This window comes from Podarcis pityusensis (assembly GCF_964106645.2).
Source record: "Podarcis pityusensis genome assembly, chromosome: 16".
Taxonomy (NCBI): Eukaryota; Metazoa; Chordata; class Lepidosauria; order Squamata; family Lacertidae; genus Podarcis; species Podarcis pityusensis.
Genome location: NC_138041.1, coordinates 37,647,405 through 37,664,485, shown reverse-complemented (window position 1 = coordinate 37,664,485; position 17,081 = coordinate 37,647,405). Strand labels below are relative to the sequence as shown.

At 40.7% G+C, this 17,081-nt stretch overlaps 3 protein-coding genes and 1 long non-coding RNA gene across 11 annotated transcripts in view; 2 read left to right on the top strand and 2 right to left on the bottom strand.

Annotated features, from left to right (window-relative positions):
• The window catches only part of LOC308465401 (uncharacterized protein), a 321,144-nt gene that overhangs the window by 221,216 nt on the left and 82,847 nt on the right, over positions 1–17,081 (top strand). The gene's annotated exons all lie outside the window — the stretch shown is intronic.
• Positions 1–17,081, bottom strand: part of RHOF (ras homolog family member F, filopodia associated) — a 30,626-nt gene that overhangs the window by 10,222 nt on the left and 3,323 nt on the right. The window contains exon 1 of one of the 4 annotated variants that reach the window (XM_080985287.1): positions 143–426. The exons of the other annotated variants lie outside the window; for them this stretch is intronic. Coding sequence (XP_080841413.1) covers positions 143–319 — 177 coding nt within the window. The 5' untranslated portion in view covers positions 320–426. Of the gene's footprint in view, positions 1–142; positions 427–17,081 lie in introns of those variants that run through there. 4 annotated transcript variants of the gene reach the window in all.
• The window catches only part of SETD1B (SET domain containing 1B, histone lysine methyltransferase), a 67,934-nt gene continuing 51,572 nt past the window's right edge, over positions 720–17,081 (top strand). Inside the window, exons 1-2 of one of the 3 annotated variants that reach the window (XM_080985015.1) lie at positions 720–740; positions 7,253–7,298. In XM_080985015.1, the coding sequence (XP_080841141.1) occupies positions 735–740; positions 7,253–7,298 (52 nt within the window). In that variant the 5' untranslated portion in view covers positions 720–734. Of the gene's footprint in view, positions 741–1,694; positions 7,299–17,081 lie in introns of those variants that run through there. The other 2 variants (XM_080985011.1, XM_080985012.1) reach the window with 2 other exon arrangements.
• Positions 7,679–17,076, bottom strand: LOC308465425. Its single transcript, XR_013980424.1, has 2 exons — positions 12,045–17,076; positions 7,679–12,008 (listed from the first exon to the last, which is right to left on the bottom strand). It is a non-coding gene; the product is annotated as an uncharacterized lncRNA (long non-coding RNA).

The following is a 17,081-nucleotide window of genomic DNA, read 5'->3' as shown; positions in this document are numbered from 1 at the left end:
CCCGTGGGCGAGACCTGCCTGGTCCAAAAGGTTCTCTCGCGGGGCGGAGGGGGGTTCTGGCGGAAAGTTCTGGAACCCGAGAGGGAGAAAAGGCGGGAAGGGCGAGCGGGCTGCGATTGGCTGAGGGAGGACCCCTACTCACCTCAGGGAAGGCGCCTTCCGCGAAGACCAGGAGCAGGGATGTTTTCCCGCAGCCCCCGTCGCCCACCACCACCACCTTCAGCTCTTTCTTCTTCTTCTTCTTGCTCCCACCCTCCGCAGGCGGGCGCTCGCCTTCCTCCGAGTCCCCACCTGGCACGGAGCCGTTACCTTCGGCCATGGGGCGGCTTCTCACGCCGCACGCCTTGGAAGCGCGGGAGGGAAGGGGCGCCTCTCTGAGGGAAAGGCAGCCCGGCGGAGCCCCTCCGTCCGTCCGTCCCTCGCTCCCTCCCTCAGCCCGGCAATGACAGAAGCCGGCTCCGCCGTCCTTCCTGCCGGCTCAGAGGAAGAGGCGAAGGATGCGGTCAGGCGCCCTCGGCGCTTCTGCGGGGCGGCCTCTCCCTCAGCGCAGCTCTTGCCTCAACCGCTAAAAAACACATTAGCAGCAACCCCAAACACACACACACACACACACGGAAAAAGTTTTATTGTTGGTGGTGTGACATTGCGGCCCCAAATGCGCACAGGGAAAAACGCCAGCAAGGCAAAAGTCTCCGCTCCCGAGGAGCTTACAGTGTAAATGCGGCTTTGGAGAGATGGAGGTGAGCGGTAAGCGGCATTTCACTTTAAAATGTATGCCCACATACCTGGAAGCCCATTAAATGTGTGGAATTTGTTTTTAGCTAGCGGCAGCACTTTTAACATGCTCAGAGTAACTAACTTGTGGGATTTTTTTTTAATTTTCCAAAAATAAAATACAATTACTGTAGTCAAACATTTTCCAATATACGTTTCCTTAGTAATCGACTTCCCTTGCATGGTTTCCTCAAAATTATCTATTGCTGCTGCATATTATAATTAAGCTATACCTTTTCCCCCTCCGATTTATTCTCAGAATAACAGTAACTGTTGAGCTTACACCAAACCTACTAGAGTTTTAACATCTTTACATTAATATTTTTAATAACCTACAAACATTACCCAATCATCCTTGAAGGCTGTCTCATCTTGTCTCATCTTAATTTTACTAGTTAAGTTTACTAATTCAGCATATTCAATAAATTTCAACTGCCACCCCTCTTTTATAGGTACTGCATCCTCCCACCATTTGGGGGCATATAGCACTCTCACTGCAGTAGTTGCATACAGAAATAAATTCCTTTGAGTCTTTGGTACATCTGGTCCAGTTATCCCTAGGAGAAAAGCTGGGGTTTTTTTGGGGGGGGTCCTCTTAAATATATTTTTTTATCTCATTAAGTTATCATCTCCCCAAATCCCTTAGCTATTCTACAAGTCCACTGCATACGAGATATGATAAAGAAACCTTTTGTTTCTTTACATTTCCAGCACGTACCTGATTCTGACTATACATCTTTGCTAGTTTACTTGGTGTAAAGTACCATCTATAAATCATTTTAATTTGTGGAACTGTTTGACCACAGTATGTAATGATGACAACTAGCACAGTTAGCTTTCAATAAGGATTAAGATAAATTTCATTGAGGTCTATCTGTGACATGTTTATCTAAACTAAGGTAACTGGTGACTCCACCTTGCTTGATCTGATCTGCATGAGAAACCACTTGAAAACCCCATGTGTGTCACCTTGAGCTCCATAGAAAGGTGGGCTATAAATGTATGAACTCAAGTAAATTCATTGCTTAGTGTGGCAAGAGAGTGGATCTGGGATTAAAACAGGATGGGCCTCTCTTTGTGCTTATTTGTGAGAACCACTCACCAGGCTTGCTCTGCTTTGAAAACAGGTTCATAGTTGGGGAGGTGATATACAAGGGACTTAGTATCCCCATATGTGTTTCTCTGTAAAATTAACTTTACCCCTTTGGAAGACTTCCTCACAAATCCAAATATTCCGAATCTCTAACTGTTCAAGATAATAATATAAATAGGGGAAGTTGTTAACACTGAAATATTATGTAATGGCTACAGGAAAAATAGACCCTAGTTCTGAAAACACAAATTGCAGATTTCAGAAACATTGGTTGGCAGCTACCTTTGGAAGCTGTCCAGACTTGTACTCTTGAAATAATAGGCAGGCAGGAAGGGGGGTAATAGGAATCACACTTCTTATGAAGCTGCACCACCCAACAGAGTGTAAAAATAATTGTGCACATTTACATTCTCCATGTGTGTTAGCCACTTTTTGTTCACACCATTAAAATACCAATGCGTCAATATATTTTTTATTTCTTCAGCAACAGAAGGTAACGTAACTTTGACAAAGCACCAACCATTCTGTAGTTACTCAAACTTCCACAGGGGGTCACTTAGGAACCTATTCAGCTATGTGGTGGGTAGTTGGGATCATAAACAGTAGTGATCCAAACTAGCGCTACTGAAAACCCAGATGTATGTTGTCTCATTTCTCAGTATAGGAATTTCTAACATGCTGTTTCTGCAATATATGCAGTGTTTGAGGCAATTTAATTTTATTAAACCACCTAATAATTGGTAAGTTCCAGGATGCAGTTGGTCAGAATGCATGAGGCTTTTTCCTACTCAAGGAGGCTAGTACCCAGTATGAAGGCATTCAAAACTCACCTGTTCCAGCAGGCTTTAGACCTAATTGGAACACATTTAATTGTGTACATTCCCTTGCTTTCTTGAAATTTTTGTTATTGCTTGCATTTTAGTATTTAAAGGTTGACTTTATTGTTAACTTTCTTTGATGTTCCTATTAACGCAGGAAGCTAGGATATAAATATTTTAATAATATAAAAATAATTAAGGTTTTGCGTTAGAGGATCACTCATTAGGCAGAATTGGAGCTGCAACCTTTTTATCGATTTTAAAACTGCTTAATTTATTAAAAAGGCACCCCAGGTGAATTGAGGAACTTTAAAAGTCTATGTTTTTCATATAACTATTTATGAAAACTGTTGAAAGTCAACTGCTGAGAACGCATTTAATCACTTGTCTAAAGAAAGATTGGTTGATAGGATGGCACCATAGAAACATGCCCTCCCTTCAAGTCTCACACCAGGGAAGGGGTCTTCTGGGATGGCATCTATCAAATAAGTCTTCTTAAACAGATGAATTAAGTGAGTTCTGAGCTGCAAAGCCACCCAGTTTGCTGTGCTGGAGGCAGTCTGGATGGGGCAGAGGTGTCCCTTAACCCAGCCCTGCCTGGCTTCATATGTGTATTGTACTTGATTTACTCTGCATCACTGGCAGCTCCATGTATGAACAGACTCCACTGATAAGATACTGCATTTTATGGGGACAGCAGATTGACATTTTGATCACTGGTGCTGAAAGTGCTGAATTAATCATGTTATTAACTTGATGCTGTAGTCACAATCTGATGAAGATACATTGTGAATAAGCGCATGTGTTCTCTGAATCACAACAATTTAACAGCAAAGGTGGTAAATGCAAGCAGCAAGGTATTCTAGCCACAATCCAGAGTCTTATGTGTTGCTTATACAGTTGCAAGTGACATTTTAATTTTTCAACCCCAATTGCAAATCTGGTTTATTATCAAAATTTACGGACTTTCAGCTGTTTGCAATGAGCAAATCAAACAAAAGCAATTGAAATAGTTCAACACAACGGATGCTTCAAGTGGTTTCCCCAAATTCAGTTGAAAATGCAACTTATAGTGGCTTCTCCACTCCCACTATTATCCAACCCCCTGAATAGAATCCCTCACAACAGCATAAATATAACAGCATAAATGTCTCAAGCACACCTGATGCAACTAATCAAGGGCTTGATTAGTTGCACCAGGTGTGTGTGAGCTGTAACACATGAAATACCCAAGCTGGCTAGGGGTTTGCAGAGTGTCAAATTTGGCTGCCTGCTAGAAATATGGCTAAGTAAAGACAATGGTCCAAGAAGGTAAGAGAAGAGATCATCACCCTTCACAAACAAGAAGCAGGATACAAAAAGATAGTGAAGGCACTCCATGTTCATATAGACCAGGGGTAGGCAACCTAAGGCCCATGGGAGTCATTTAACTGGCCCATGAGCTGCCCCCAAACCAAGCTGCCCACTCAGCGAGTCTCCGCGCGCTGCACTAAACCTGCGCACCACAGGGACTTGCTTTCATGGTGCCAAAAATCGTGTCTGAGCAGAAGCCGGAAATTGCTGACCCAAAAGCACAAGAAAAGTTGGTTCCAATATGATCAAAATCATATAAATAAGCCACAGTAGTTTTGAGGCTCTGTTCTGTGAAGCGATGAAACAAAATGCGAACTTTTCGGCCCCATGGATCAGCCCTATGTCGAGGAAGAATGAAGCATTTGTTGAAAAGAACATTGCCTATAATGAAGCATGGTGATGACTTGGTGATGCTCTAGGGCTACTTTGCATCCTCTGGCACTGAAAACTTGCAGTATGTGGAAGGCAGGATAGATTCATTGAAGTTTCAGGAAATCCTAGGAGGAAACATCATGCTGTCTGTGAGAAAGTTGAAGTTTGGGCATCAGTGGACCTTCCAACAGGACAATGATCCTAAGCATACCTCAAATTCCACCAAGGCTTGGTTGCAGAAGAAGTCCTGGAAGGTTCTACAGTGGCCATTACAGTCACCTGACTTGAACCCCATAGTAAACGGCTGGTGAGATTTGAGGAAGGCAGCTGCAGCACGCAAACCCAAGAATATTACTGAACTGGAGGCCAATGCTCATGAGGAATGGGCTCAGACACCTCATGAGCGCTGCCGGAAGCTGCTGTCTGCTATGCATCTCGTTTGCAGCAGCAAAAGGCTGCTCTACTAAGTAATAAAGATGCTTGTCATGAAGGGGTTGAATAATAGTGAGACTAGATAAATCAGTGTAAAGTTGCAATTTAGCTTAATTTGGGGAAACCATTTGAAGCGTCCATTGTGTTGAGCTATTTCAATTGCTTTTTGATTTGCTGATTGCAAACAGCTGAAAGTCTGTAAATTTTGATAATAAACCAAATTTGCAATGAGGTTGAATAATTTCAATTGCAACTGTATGCATATTAGGTCGTATACCTACACACACATTCAAAAAGATTTGTTAATTACTCCAGTGCTATTTTTCTAGAAAAAGAGGTGCCAGAACTCACCGTGAACACCTCCCTTGTTCTCTTACAATGGCAATGGTGCCCACCTGAGAGGTGCCGGAACTGAGTTCCAGTGAGTTTTGGCTGGAAAGAAAGCCCAGCCTATTACTAATAAAATCCTGCCTAATATGAAATAACGCAGCACTTCTCTCCTTAACAGATAAAACATTAGGGGTTTACATGCAATCTGCCATTCTTTAAAACCCTGACATTTTATCTCTCATTTTAAAAGTCTAGACTTGCATGGTTTTCTAGTATATAATTTATACTTCTCTCTGCTTGATTGTGCCACTAGATGGCCTTCTAGATCTGAACAAAAACACCCAAACTCATATACAGGTAGCTGTAGTCTATTTTGACAGGTAAATCAATACAAAAAAAAAAAAAGGTAATACCTGGGCAAAGGAGCATGTTAATTGTCCAGAAAGAGCAAAGGGCCAGAATCCAAAGTACTATGTACTTTTCCAATGGGGCTTTAGACCTGTTTTTCTTGAAGAACTGCTCCACAAGCAGCATGCAAATCAGTTGATTTTTTTGCTGGGGGGCAGGGGGTTCCAAAACCAGCTTATAGTATTTGTCAAAAATCTATTTGGCACACATAAGTATGCCGTTTGGATTCCAGTAACAGCAAAGAGATAGAAAGTAAAATGAGTAACACTTCTCTCTTTTTTTGCCTCACCAGTTGGAGTTTTTATAGAGAAATATTTAGTACAGGCATAAGCAATTTTTTTCCAGTACAGTATCATGTATCATTCATTCCTTATAAACTAAAGAGGGTCAAATGCTATAGTGGTGGTGGGCTGCAATTTGCTGAGGACCCAAGATAAGTAAAGGGCCAATTTTCCTACCAGAACCACCATTCACTTTGCAGATAGCATGTAGAAATGAATGAAAGTATTCAGCTAGGACCGGGAGACCCGAGTTCAAATCTCAATGCATCTGTGCTCAGTACGTGATATTCGCCAAGTCACTCTCAGTCTAAGCTTCCGCACCAGCTTATGAGGATAAAAGAGGTGGTAGGCTCTGTGTTACACTTTTAAGACCCTGGGAGAAAAAGTGTAAGACAGAGCCTACCACCCCTTTGATCCTCATAACCCTGTATGGAAGCTTAGGCAGAGAGTGACTGGGTTTGAACTCAGGTCTCCCAGTCCTAGTTAAACACTTTGATCTGTATCACGTTACATGCAAAGTGTTGTGGTGCTAGTAGGGCAATGGGCCATTTACTCATGTTGGGTCCTCAGCCAATACAGCCCACCACCATTATAGCAGCTGACCTAATTTTATTTATATATAAGGAAATTTGCAAACTTCAGCTGGTGAATCTGCTGCACTTTTTATTCAATATTGGTAATATGGAGACCAAATTCATGATGTTCACTTACCCTTGTTTTTGAGAAGCATTTTTTAAAGGACTGATATTTTAAAATACTCAGGAGGTTACAGTCATATGTACACTTAAGTGTGAACTCAGTGGCATCACTTCCAGAACAAACAGAGACATCAGCCTGCACAGATGCAACCTTCAGAAATATTTTTTGTACTTAGGTATGAAATAAAGAAATGCAAGATTCCTAATATCTGCCTTAAAATATTTGGTCATTGTTTTTTCAACTCCTAAAGCATGAAGCTATAATGTTGGATTTTTGAAACAACAAGTTCTTAGAATTGGAATTTAGAGCCCCCAAATCTATTTTTATAGATAGGCTTTTAGTTACAAAACCTAAAGTGCTCCAATTTTGAGTTCTGCATAGGGGCTAGAATCCTACAGGTACTATCTATGTAGTATGTAGTAGTTGGTTTCAGAGGAAAATACTTGTCTTCAAAACCGGCAAAATAAAAGTTTAAATGTTTTATTTGCTCTTCATAATAAATAAAACCCATCAATATAATCCAGATCTCATTCAAAATAGAGGGGGAGGGACTTCCCTTAGCATCAATCTAGAATAAATTTACGAATTATGATACAAATTATGATATTGCACATATAATCATGAGAACTAATAGAAACCTAGCCTTCAATAACAATATATTTATAACCCTCATCCCTCCTTTACTCTTACAGTACTCTCGAAACAGGACATTTTGGCACAAGTCGACTTACAGGCAGCGTAAGTACATAAGGCCTTCTGATTTGTAAAAAAACAAAACAAAAACTCCAAAGCTAAACTCTAGTTATTCAACTTGCATTGCTCCACTGTTGTGTTACATGTAACCAAAATATATTGGAGGTTCATTATACTGTACATGTATGAAGGAGATAACTGACACAGCCATCAGGTCTATTCTAAATAATAGTTCACAAGAGACTAGTTTTTATGTGATTTTGTTCCATCCTGTTCTTCCAACTTTACAGCTTTAGGACAGCCTTGAGTCCACTGCTGAAAGTCTAGTCCTTTTCACCATCTCCATAGGGTTAGTGGAAAGGCACCAAAGTTAATACCACTTGAGACTAACCATAGAGTCAATTTTAACAAAGTCGGTGAGGCAATTCAAGAGTAAAATATTTTTATTAGAAAAATGGGGGAAGAATACAAGAAGCTGTAGAAATCCCATTTGGTTATGTTGCTACAACTATTTTCATTCAGAGTCAGGATAGGCAGCACCCGGCTTACACGGAGGTTGTGTTCCAAGGCACCACACGTGTCAATGAAATCACACATAATTGAAACCAATTGAAAATGCCTGCAAACATCTGTCTTTATGACATTTCTGGATCACTTCTAGATTCGGTGTGATGCATGGTAGAGCTGGGTGATATCTGGTCTTCAACACTGCAATATATCACCAGCTGAACATCACAATATATATCACAATGCCTGAAATAAGGATGGAGTTATGTAGAGGCACTGGCTGGCTTCACTGTTTTTTATGCATCATGATTTTTGCAGGTGCCTGCTCTTGTGATTCACTGCCCCCTTCATGAGGCAGGGGAGAGCTGAGCTGGCAAGAGTTAACAGGGGCTGCAGGAATCAAGAGAAGCATTGGCTGGCTTCAAAGTTTTTCCCACGTTGTGATTTTTGTATCACACACACACATCATAATTTGCAATATACTGCCAGGTCAAAAATTATGAAACGGATATCATATGGACTTCAAACCAGTTTTGGACAATATATTGATATATCACTCAGCCCTAATACATGGTTGAACACATACTGAATGTGTGTAAATGGGGGCTGCCTGTATCATGTCACGCTTGCTTCCATTCCGTTAAAGTAACACCATTCAATCATTAACCCATATTAGGAAAATTCAAATGTTGCACAAATCATACCAATAGTACAAGTAGTATGCTTTTTCTTCTTCCATACTAGCTGGTTCCTTCAGCTGAATTTCCCACATCTTTTCTATTGAATACACAAAGTTGGGTCACTATTAGAATCAGCTTCCAATGATTCCAATAGTAGAAGAAATGGTCCTAACAATTAAGATAGTCAGGCCCTAAAATCATAGTATTAATACATACAGGTATTATAATATGCTACTTCCAATGATAACTAAACATGAGATACATTTGTTTCAGGGTAGTGCTAAGAGAACACACAGGAAATGAGCTGTGGCCTCTATCATAAAGCATGTAAGAGCAGGGCCCCAAGTTTCCTGTATTACATTAAGCAATCTGGATCACACTACTTCCTCATTTATTGCTTACATGTCACAAGATGACATTCTTCTAAAGCAGGCATTCTAAAGCAAGTGTGTGTGATTTTACCACTCAGTATTTTCAGTCTTCCACAGGTTTTTCCAACCTACAAATACACAGGTGTTTATGCAAAGAAGTTTCCTAACACTGATCTTAAAAGGGAAGGGAGGACTTGCTCACAAAGAAGCAAGTAATTATCCAAGGGTAGGGTGGCCCAAATGGTGACTGTATTCTCCACTTATTTCAGAAAATGTAGCGCCAACTAAAAAGATGATTGAAAGCAGATAAAGAGTCAAAATCTAAATATTTACATAATTTTTGAGCGGAATGATGTCAAATTCTGCTCCTCCCACCCCCAAGTTTTTGTTGTCAAGCTACTGTGCTACAGTGATAAAAGCCATACTTGTAAGAGTTCCCTTGTAAGGCACTAGGCCCTCCTCACAGTGTAATCTCAGCCCTATTTGCAACTCATAAGAACAGGTGGTCTTCTGTACCAGAATAATCTCTACCTCCTTCTCACAGTGGCTAACCAGATGCATGAAGGAAGCCTAGGAAGGCCTAGCATCATGATCACTGGCTTCCAATCTATCTTGTTTGCATTTACTGACATATTTAGTGTTGCTTACACTGTAACACCTTGCATGGAGGTATGTATGGTGATTGTATAGGCAGTTGTGTATGGTCCCAGGAAAGAATAGAATATATTAAGGCTGCCCAGTGTAGTTGGTGCAACCCGGTCAGATGGGTGGGGTATTATTATTATTATTAATTATTATTAGCTATCCCTCTTTAAGATCTGCTATGCAGCTAGATGCATGCCAGCCATCCTAGTCTGGTGTTGGTGTTACCATATGCCAGGTCTGTACAGTATAAGCCAACAACTATCCATGATTTGATTGTGGATAAGTAGGCCAACCTGGAATCATTATTGAGTCAGGTAGACAAACAGGGATCCAGTATTCACATAGCTTTGTCCCTTCAAGTACTTGTTGCAGCACTTGTCCACTCCCTTCTCCCCACTGTGATGCTGGGTGAATGACACCCCCAAACTTACAGAATCTGAAGGATAGTTGAATACTCATGGGGATTTTCTGGTTGACATGGCACTCATATTAACACTGGTATTGCTTTGGTCAGATTCATCAATAAAATTGCTGTGTCGTTGCCAACTGCAGAGCCCATAGGGCTTCCTTGTATTCCAGTGAACTATGGGCAGTGAAGCAGGAAGATCAATAGCTGATAAGCAGATGTTTAGCATAAGAGTTTGGAGGGAACATCCAGTAAACTAATAGGACAGTAATGGGGGGGGGGAGTTTTATCCCCTTTCCTGTGAATTGGCACAATTTCTAGCACTCAGTTTCTAGCCTGCTGGAATTTGGGCTGTATTATTTATGTGTGTGAAAAGCCTAGCCAAGATGGGTTACCACCAGTCCATATGTGCCTTAAAGAGCTCCGGCGGCATCATATCCTCACCTGGCCCTTTATTTAATTTCAGGCTTTTCTATGAGTGATTTTATTTCAGCAGGGAATACTACTTGCCATTCCAGTAGTTTTGACCAATCAATGGTCACATCAGCAGTTGTTGGTTGCCCTGTCTGCTCTCCAACTAGTTCTGCGTAGTAGTCCATCCAATGTTGTGCCAATAAGGTGGCATCTAGGTACACAAGGTAGCTGGTACACAAGTGATGTAAATAAATCCTTGTATGAATGTGATTGGGCACCTTATTTTGCTTACGATGTGGTTGTACAGAAGATTTACCTTAAGTCCAGCAGAGCTTTTCTGACTGGTGAATTGACTAGTATCTTCTGTCCAAAGGAGGTGGTGGTCTGCAGTGAAAAATGTACACCACATTTTGTGGATAAAATTGCTCAAATTAGCATGGAACTGGATGTGACAGTTAGAACTAGCCTTGAGGAAGTGTCCAGTCAAGTTACTTTGGATCAGTTTCAGTTCTTGCAGTGCAAGGATGTGAACAGCCATATTTCCTCTTGATTCTTGCCCACTATAGATTATAAAAAAAGAGTCAAAGGGGTGTGGCTGGGTGGGTTCAGGGAGTGGTGAACGCCTCATTGTGGGAAAGGGGGAGATACTGTTGGCCCTAAAGAAAGTGGTGGTTTATAGGTGGTATATAACACCTACCAAAATATCCAAAATCTATAAAACAAAATCTAAAATGTATTAGAGGTGTGATCAGTCAGAGGGGACGCTACTTTATATGTGGAGGACCTGTAACAAAATGAAGAGTTTCTGGGAAATGGTATATGAGGAGTTGAAAAAAACATTTAAACAAACTTTTGTTTAAAAAAAAACCCACCAACAGAAGCATTTCTATTGAGCATAGTAGATTTAGACATCGCAAATGAAAATAAGAGAGTATTTCTTTATGCAACATCTGCAGCAAGAATACTAATTGCAAAAAACTGGAAAAGTGAAATAGTACCAACAAAAAAGAGTGGCAAGAGAGAATATTTGTTACCTTGAATTGGCAAAAATGACGGATGCAATTAGGGGACAGTCTAAACAAAAATTTCAAAAGTGGGGAAAGTACAGAGATTATTTAAAAAAACAGTGCCCTCAAATTAAAACCTGGACTTGCTTCGAATAATTTTTGCAAAACAAAATATAGTTTACAAATACAATATATGGAGAAGGGTAGAAAAGATGAAATGAGAAAGAAACAGTTTATCAAGTTTAAATCAGACCCATGTTGAGGAGGAAGTCTATTAGAATAGAATAAGAACTAAAGATTGGATAACACAAGTCTGTGTGCAGATTGTGGATTTATGGATATATGTTTATCATTTATGTGGTGTTTTCTTTTGTAGTTTGTTTTCTAAGTGTTGTGTGTATGTGCTATAATAATAAGTTAATAAAAAGCATTTGCAAAAAAAGAAAGAAAAGAAAGTAGTGGTGTATTCCCCACTCAAGAGGACTACCCTGAACCCAGAATTATTGAACAACTAGTGCCCGTAGCGACAATGGCCTTTTTGGGCAAGATGCTGAAGAGGCTGGTGGCAGCCCAACTGTAAATATGTTCAAAGGAAACAAATAATCTAGACATATTTCAGTCCAGCTTCACAGCAGGATATGGCACTGAAATTGCCTTGGTCAGTGACCTATAAGTGAAAGGGACAGAGGGAGCACAAGCTTGTTAGTTCTCTAACCTCTGAGCAGCTTTTGATACTGTTGACCATGGTATCCTCCTGGAACAGCTTTGGGAATTGGGAGCGCTGTGCTGCAGTATTCTTCTCCTAAGAGAGCATAGCCACAAGAGACTATTCTTTAGTGCCTTGGACGTTAAGCCTGTGAGGTCCCTCAGGGGTCAATTTTGTCTTTCAAGCTTGTTAACATTTAAATGAAGCTGTTGGAGGATGTCATCAGTGGATCTGGAGAAAGGTGTCATCTAATTCCCTTGGTTGAAGAGGAAAAGCCCTACATACCAAGGAAAAGCACTCAAACCCCTTTGACTTGAAGCTGTGAAAGATTCCAGCCACAGCATATTGATGACACCTAGCACTATATTTTCATATCAGAATTAGGAACTGTTCACATGCTTAACCACTGGGTGGAGCTGGTAATGGACTGCAGATAGAGATACCATGTGTTGCAGGTTCTCAAATCCAGGAAATATGGAAACAGCCTGTTCTGGATAGGTTGCACTCCCCTTGAAGGGACAGATGTGTAGCTTAGAAGTACTCCTTGATCCATTTATGGCACTTGAGGCCAAGGTGGCTAGGACTACCTACTTCCAGCTCTTGCCCTTCCTGTACAGAGATAGCCTGGCCACAGTGATCCATGCTTTGATGACTTCCAAGCTGAACTATTGCAATACACTTGGGGTCAACAAACTTTTTCAGCAGGGGGCCGGTCCACTGTCCCTCAGACCTTGTGGGGGGCTGGACTATATTTTTTTGGGGGGGAATGAATGAATTCCTATGCCCCACAAATAACCCAGGGATGCCTTTTAAATAAAAGGACACATTCTACTCATGTAAAAACACGAAGATTCCCAGACTGTCCGTAGGCCGGATTTAGAAGGTGATTGGGCCGGATCTGGCCCCTGAGCCTTAGTTTGCCTACCTATGCTACAGGGCTGCCCTTAAGGACTGTTCAGAAGCTGCAACTAGTGCACAACACAGCAATGAGACTGCCAGTGGATGTTTCTGGTCAGACACACATCATACCAGCCAGTCTTCTGCAATGGTTGCCAATTGACTGTCGAGTCCAATTTAAGTTGTTGACATCGACACACAATGATTTGGGCCCCAATTATGTGATGGAAAGCCTTCTCCCATAAGGAGAAGAAGATTTCTTACTTGCCCTTCACAATAAGATCCCAGGGTGGATTACAATAATAGAAATGAACAATGATAAAAACAGCTAAACCATTACAATGATAAAGCCTAAAACCATTCCAAATGGAACAGAACTGTATAAATTGAACAAAAGAGGTGAGTCCCACAAAACTAAAAACTGTGCAACTACCACTGTGGAGAGTTCCACAATTTAGGGGTACCACAGAGAAAGCCCTCTTCTGGAGGTGCTAGAACTACCAGGAGAGCCCACTCCGCAGATCTTAACACCAAAGAACATCAGTAGGAATGGAGACAGTCTTTCAGATATTTGGGGCTCAAATATTTTAGAGCTTTAGACACCAACTGAGTACCTCAAATTGGGCCAAGATAGGAGTTTGCAAGTTCTGAAGTCTGGGTTGTGGGGAGACAGCCTGTTTTGGACGGAGTTGCACTCCCAAGAAGGAGCAGATTCCTATATTGGGGAATGTTCCTTAACCCAACACTGACCCTAGAGGCTTAGTTAGCCTGAGAGGCTAGGGGTGCCTATTTCTGGCTATGACTGGTTTGCCAGCTGAAATTATTTGGACACTGTATTCCACTCTAGTAACCTCAAGATGGAACTACGGTACTTTAGTGATTTGGAAACTTCAACTGGTCCAAAATGCAATATGAAGAGAGCACTATCATGCAGTTATGGTTGCTGCATTTTGGATCATTTGAAATTTCCAAATCATATTCAAGTGCAGCCTTATGAAGAAAACATTACAATAGTCCTGTCCTTATGAGCTCCAGGTTTCTGTAACTATCTTGTATCCTGGGTCCTTTTCCCAATTCTCAGCCACCTCCCATATAAGAAAACCATCCCAGCTGAACTGACAGCTTTCCCTTTCCTCACAAGAAGCTCATTTGCAAATCACTTGGTCTTCTGAAAAACTGACCATTAAGCCATTGAGTATGGGCACAAAGCACTAAACTATATTTCGGGAGCTGAATACAGGCAATCAAAACCCACATGAATATATTGCAGCCTTACAGTCTCCTTGCATGTTATTACAAGGGCAAAAACAAAACCCAGCATTTTACACAATGGTAGTCATTATTTAAAAGTAATTTAGAAAAGGCCCTTTTCACATATAGAACAAATACAAGGAATGCATCTCAGTCCTTCTCACTGGAAAATTAGCAGCGTGGTGATGGGTATGCTCACAGAAAAATACCCTAAGAGGAAAAATTGTGATCTCCTTTACCTTCAGAAATTTATGATCTCAAGAGCAAATAATTCTTGAAACTTTAATCTAGACCCATCTTGTAACATTTTAATGACTCAGAAAATGTAAAGATTTAAGAAAACAATGTCTCTTTTAAGTCTTCAGATTAACAAATGTAGGAGTGAGAAGAGAGGACTCCCCAAACTATTGTTAACCCACAGCATTCAAGTATTATTTTAACACATTTCTATACCAACCATCAATTCAAAATTGCAATTAGTCAAGGTCCAGACTGAATTTGATAAGCTCAGGAGTTTTTACCTGCAGCTTAAAGTATTTTGTTTTTCAGAGCAAGCATGATTTCAGGAAAGCATGATTACAGTTCATAAAAAGAAAACCACTGCATGTTTTCAACCCAGGAAGAGAAGGCAAGAATGGGGAAGTAGTTAGTTATCTTAAGTTAGTTGGATAGTGCTAGATGTTCTACACACATAGACTGACCCACAAAATGTTTAATTTAAAGAGTGAGTGGCTTTTGTTTGCAATTTTTGCATAACAGAAAGCTGAATTTAAAATCTGAATGCAGTGAAACACACTTGATATTTTGAACTATCTGCTACAGGCAAATAGCCAGCCACATTAAAGGGTTAAATTACTGTAATCCAGGGACAAGAGGAGCACTAATGCTTTTTAACATTCTGTCAAATCAGCAAGTTTCCTCCTGAAGATTCCCGCCAAAAGCTGCAAGATATTCAAAGCAATTCAAGCATTCCATTCAGTTATGCATTGTTTCTTTAAAATATGCCAAGAAACAAACTATCGGGCTAAATATATGGAGCTAACCCCAAAAGTCCATTTTCATAAGCTGAGGATCATTTGCCACAGTGAGAATATACCAAGAGACTAAACAAATTATATAGCTTCTTCCACCTGAAGCTATGACAAAACAAAAGATTTTTAGCAGCTCGGTGGTTCCCATTTGAAGCAAATCTATAGGGAAGTCCAAACACAATGGGTTGCAGCCAATGATAGTCCTACACATAGTAGACCTATTGAAATTAATGGACCTAAGTCATGTCTATTAACTTAAATGGGTCTACGTTTGAGCAAAACAGGATACAAGCCTGTAGCACAAGTCTGCGTAGCACAGTGGTTCATTGCAAGCTAGGAAATCCACAGTTCATATCTAAGCTCAGTCTTGAAGTCACCGTGGCTGTATACAACCCACTATCTCTCAACCTAGGCCCCAACATCTGCAATATGGGTATAATACTAGCCTACCTGTATAGGGCTGTAATAAGGATTACTGAGCATGTACATTAAGTGATACAAAATTTCAAAAGTACAGTAGATAATGTTCCGTATCCTTCAAAAGGGATGCAAATCCAGCAAGTAAAGGAAAAAGATTCTCCTGACCAGAAACACAAGGAGGATATGCATGGTGACCTACATTATATTGACTGTAATGGTAATGGAGAAAGGAGGCAGGATGTGCACACAGGATTTGGCTTTGGGAAGGATGTCGAGAGCAAGCCTGATCTCTCTAGCAACCGCTTGTGCCTCCTTTGTACTCATTTGAAAGGCATTTAAGAAGCCAACCACTTCAATTGTAGAACACAATTGCAGCAGGAATCTCAGGGATACAGACGCCCACAATTGGCAGACTTAACCTTACCCCTGTTGCCACATCAGCTTTTTAACAAGGTATATATAAGGACATTTTTCACTAAGTCACCTACTGAGAGGAAAAGGTAAGTAGCCAGGGAGTTTAAGATGTCTTAGGAAGTACACACATTCACCACGTCTGTATTCCAATACTTATTTGTAATCAAGTAGCTTGCAGTTCAACAGAGTTGACGTATTTAGTTCAGAACACACACAAAAAGCCATTTCCCATCACCACCTTAAAAGAACAAAGAACACATATGCAAGAGTGTTTACTCTGAAGTAATATCACAAATCAGTAGCATTTACTTCATAGGAGGGATACTTAGGATTGTTTCCCTAGTCTGCCAGCAAATGGCAAGGCACTTCACTTAGGCAATCTCTTTATGCTCTTTCCTCCCACAAAGACCAGAAGCATGACATTGTTCAGTGTTTAACAGGCAGTCCGCTCCTCCAATTTGTTCCTGAAAAACAGGTTTTACTGTTGGAGCAAATCTTGGTACATGGTGGTGGAATGGAATGTCTTCACTCTCCACAGAGACTGAAAAGACAACACCCACCTCCTGCTGCTGAATATTTTACAATAAGCCAGCAAACAGGAGACTCATAATAAGCCAAATATTTTAACCACCAATTATGGGTTATTGCTATGGTGGGGAAGAGGAATGTCACAAATTGAGATTTCACCTTTATATATTTCCACTAAAAGTAGAAGACATCCACCCCCTTAAATCAAGGCATCCAGATAATACATCTTTTAGAAAGAGCTGTAATTTTTTGGTTAGCCTTTTTAATAATGCTGCACTAAAGTTTCCCAGAAAGGAACTCAAGGCTTTGCCAGATTGTTTTCTTAAAATTTCGAGTAACAATGCAGCAAGGAAACTACTAGCAACCTAACGTCTTCAGTATCTCCTGTCAGGGCTGTCGGCTCATTTCTTTAAGGAGAGCATCCCAAACTGTCTGAAAAAAGCAACACCCAACCCCACTCTGTTTGGAGGGGGTGGTGGTGCTGCAGTGTTAAGGAAAATCCTTTAAGCAAAGCAAAGCCATTTAAACGGAAATATGCTTGGCAAACCCTA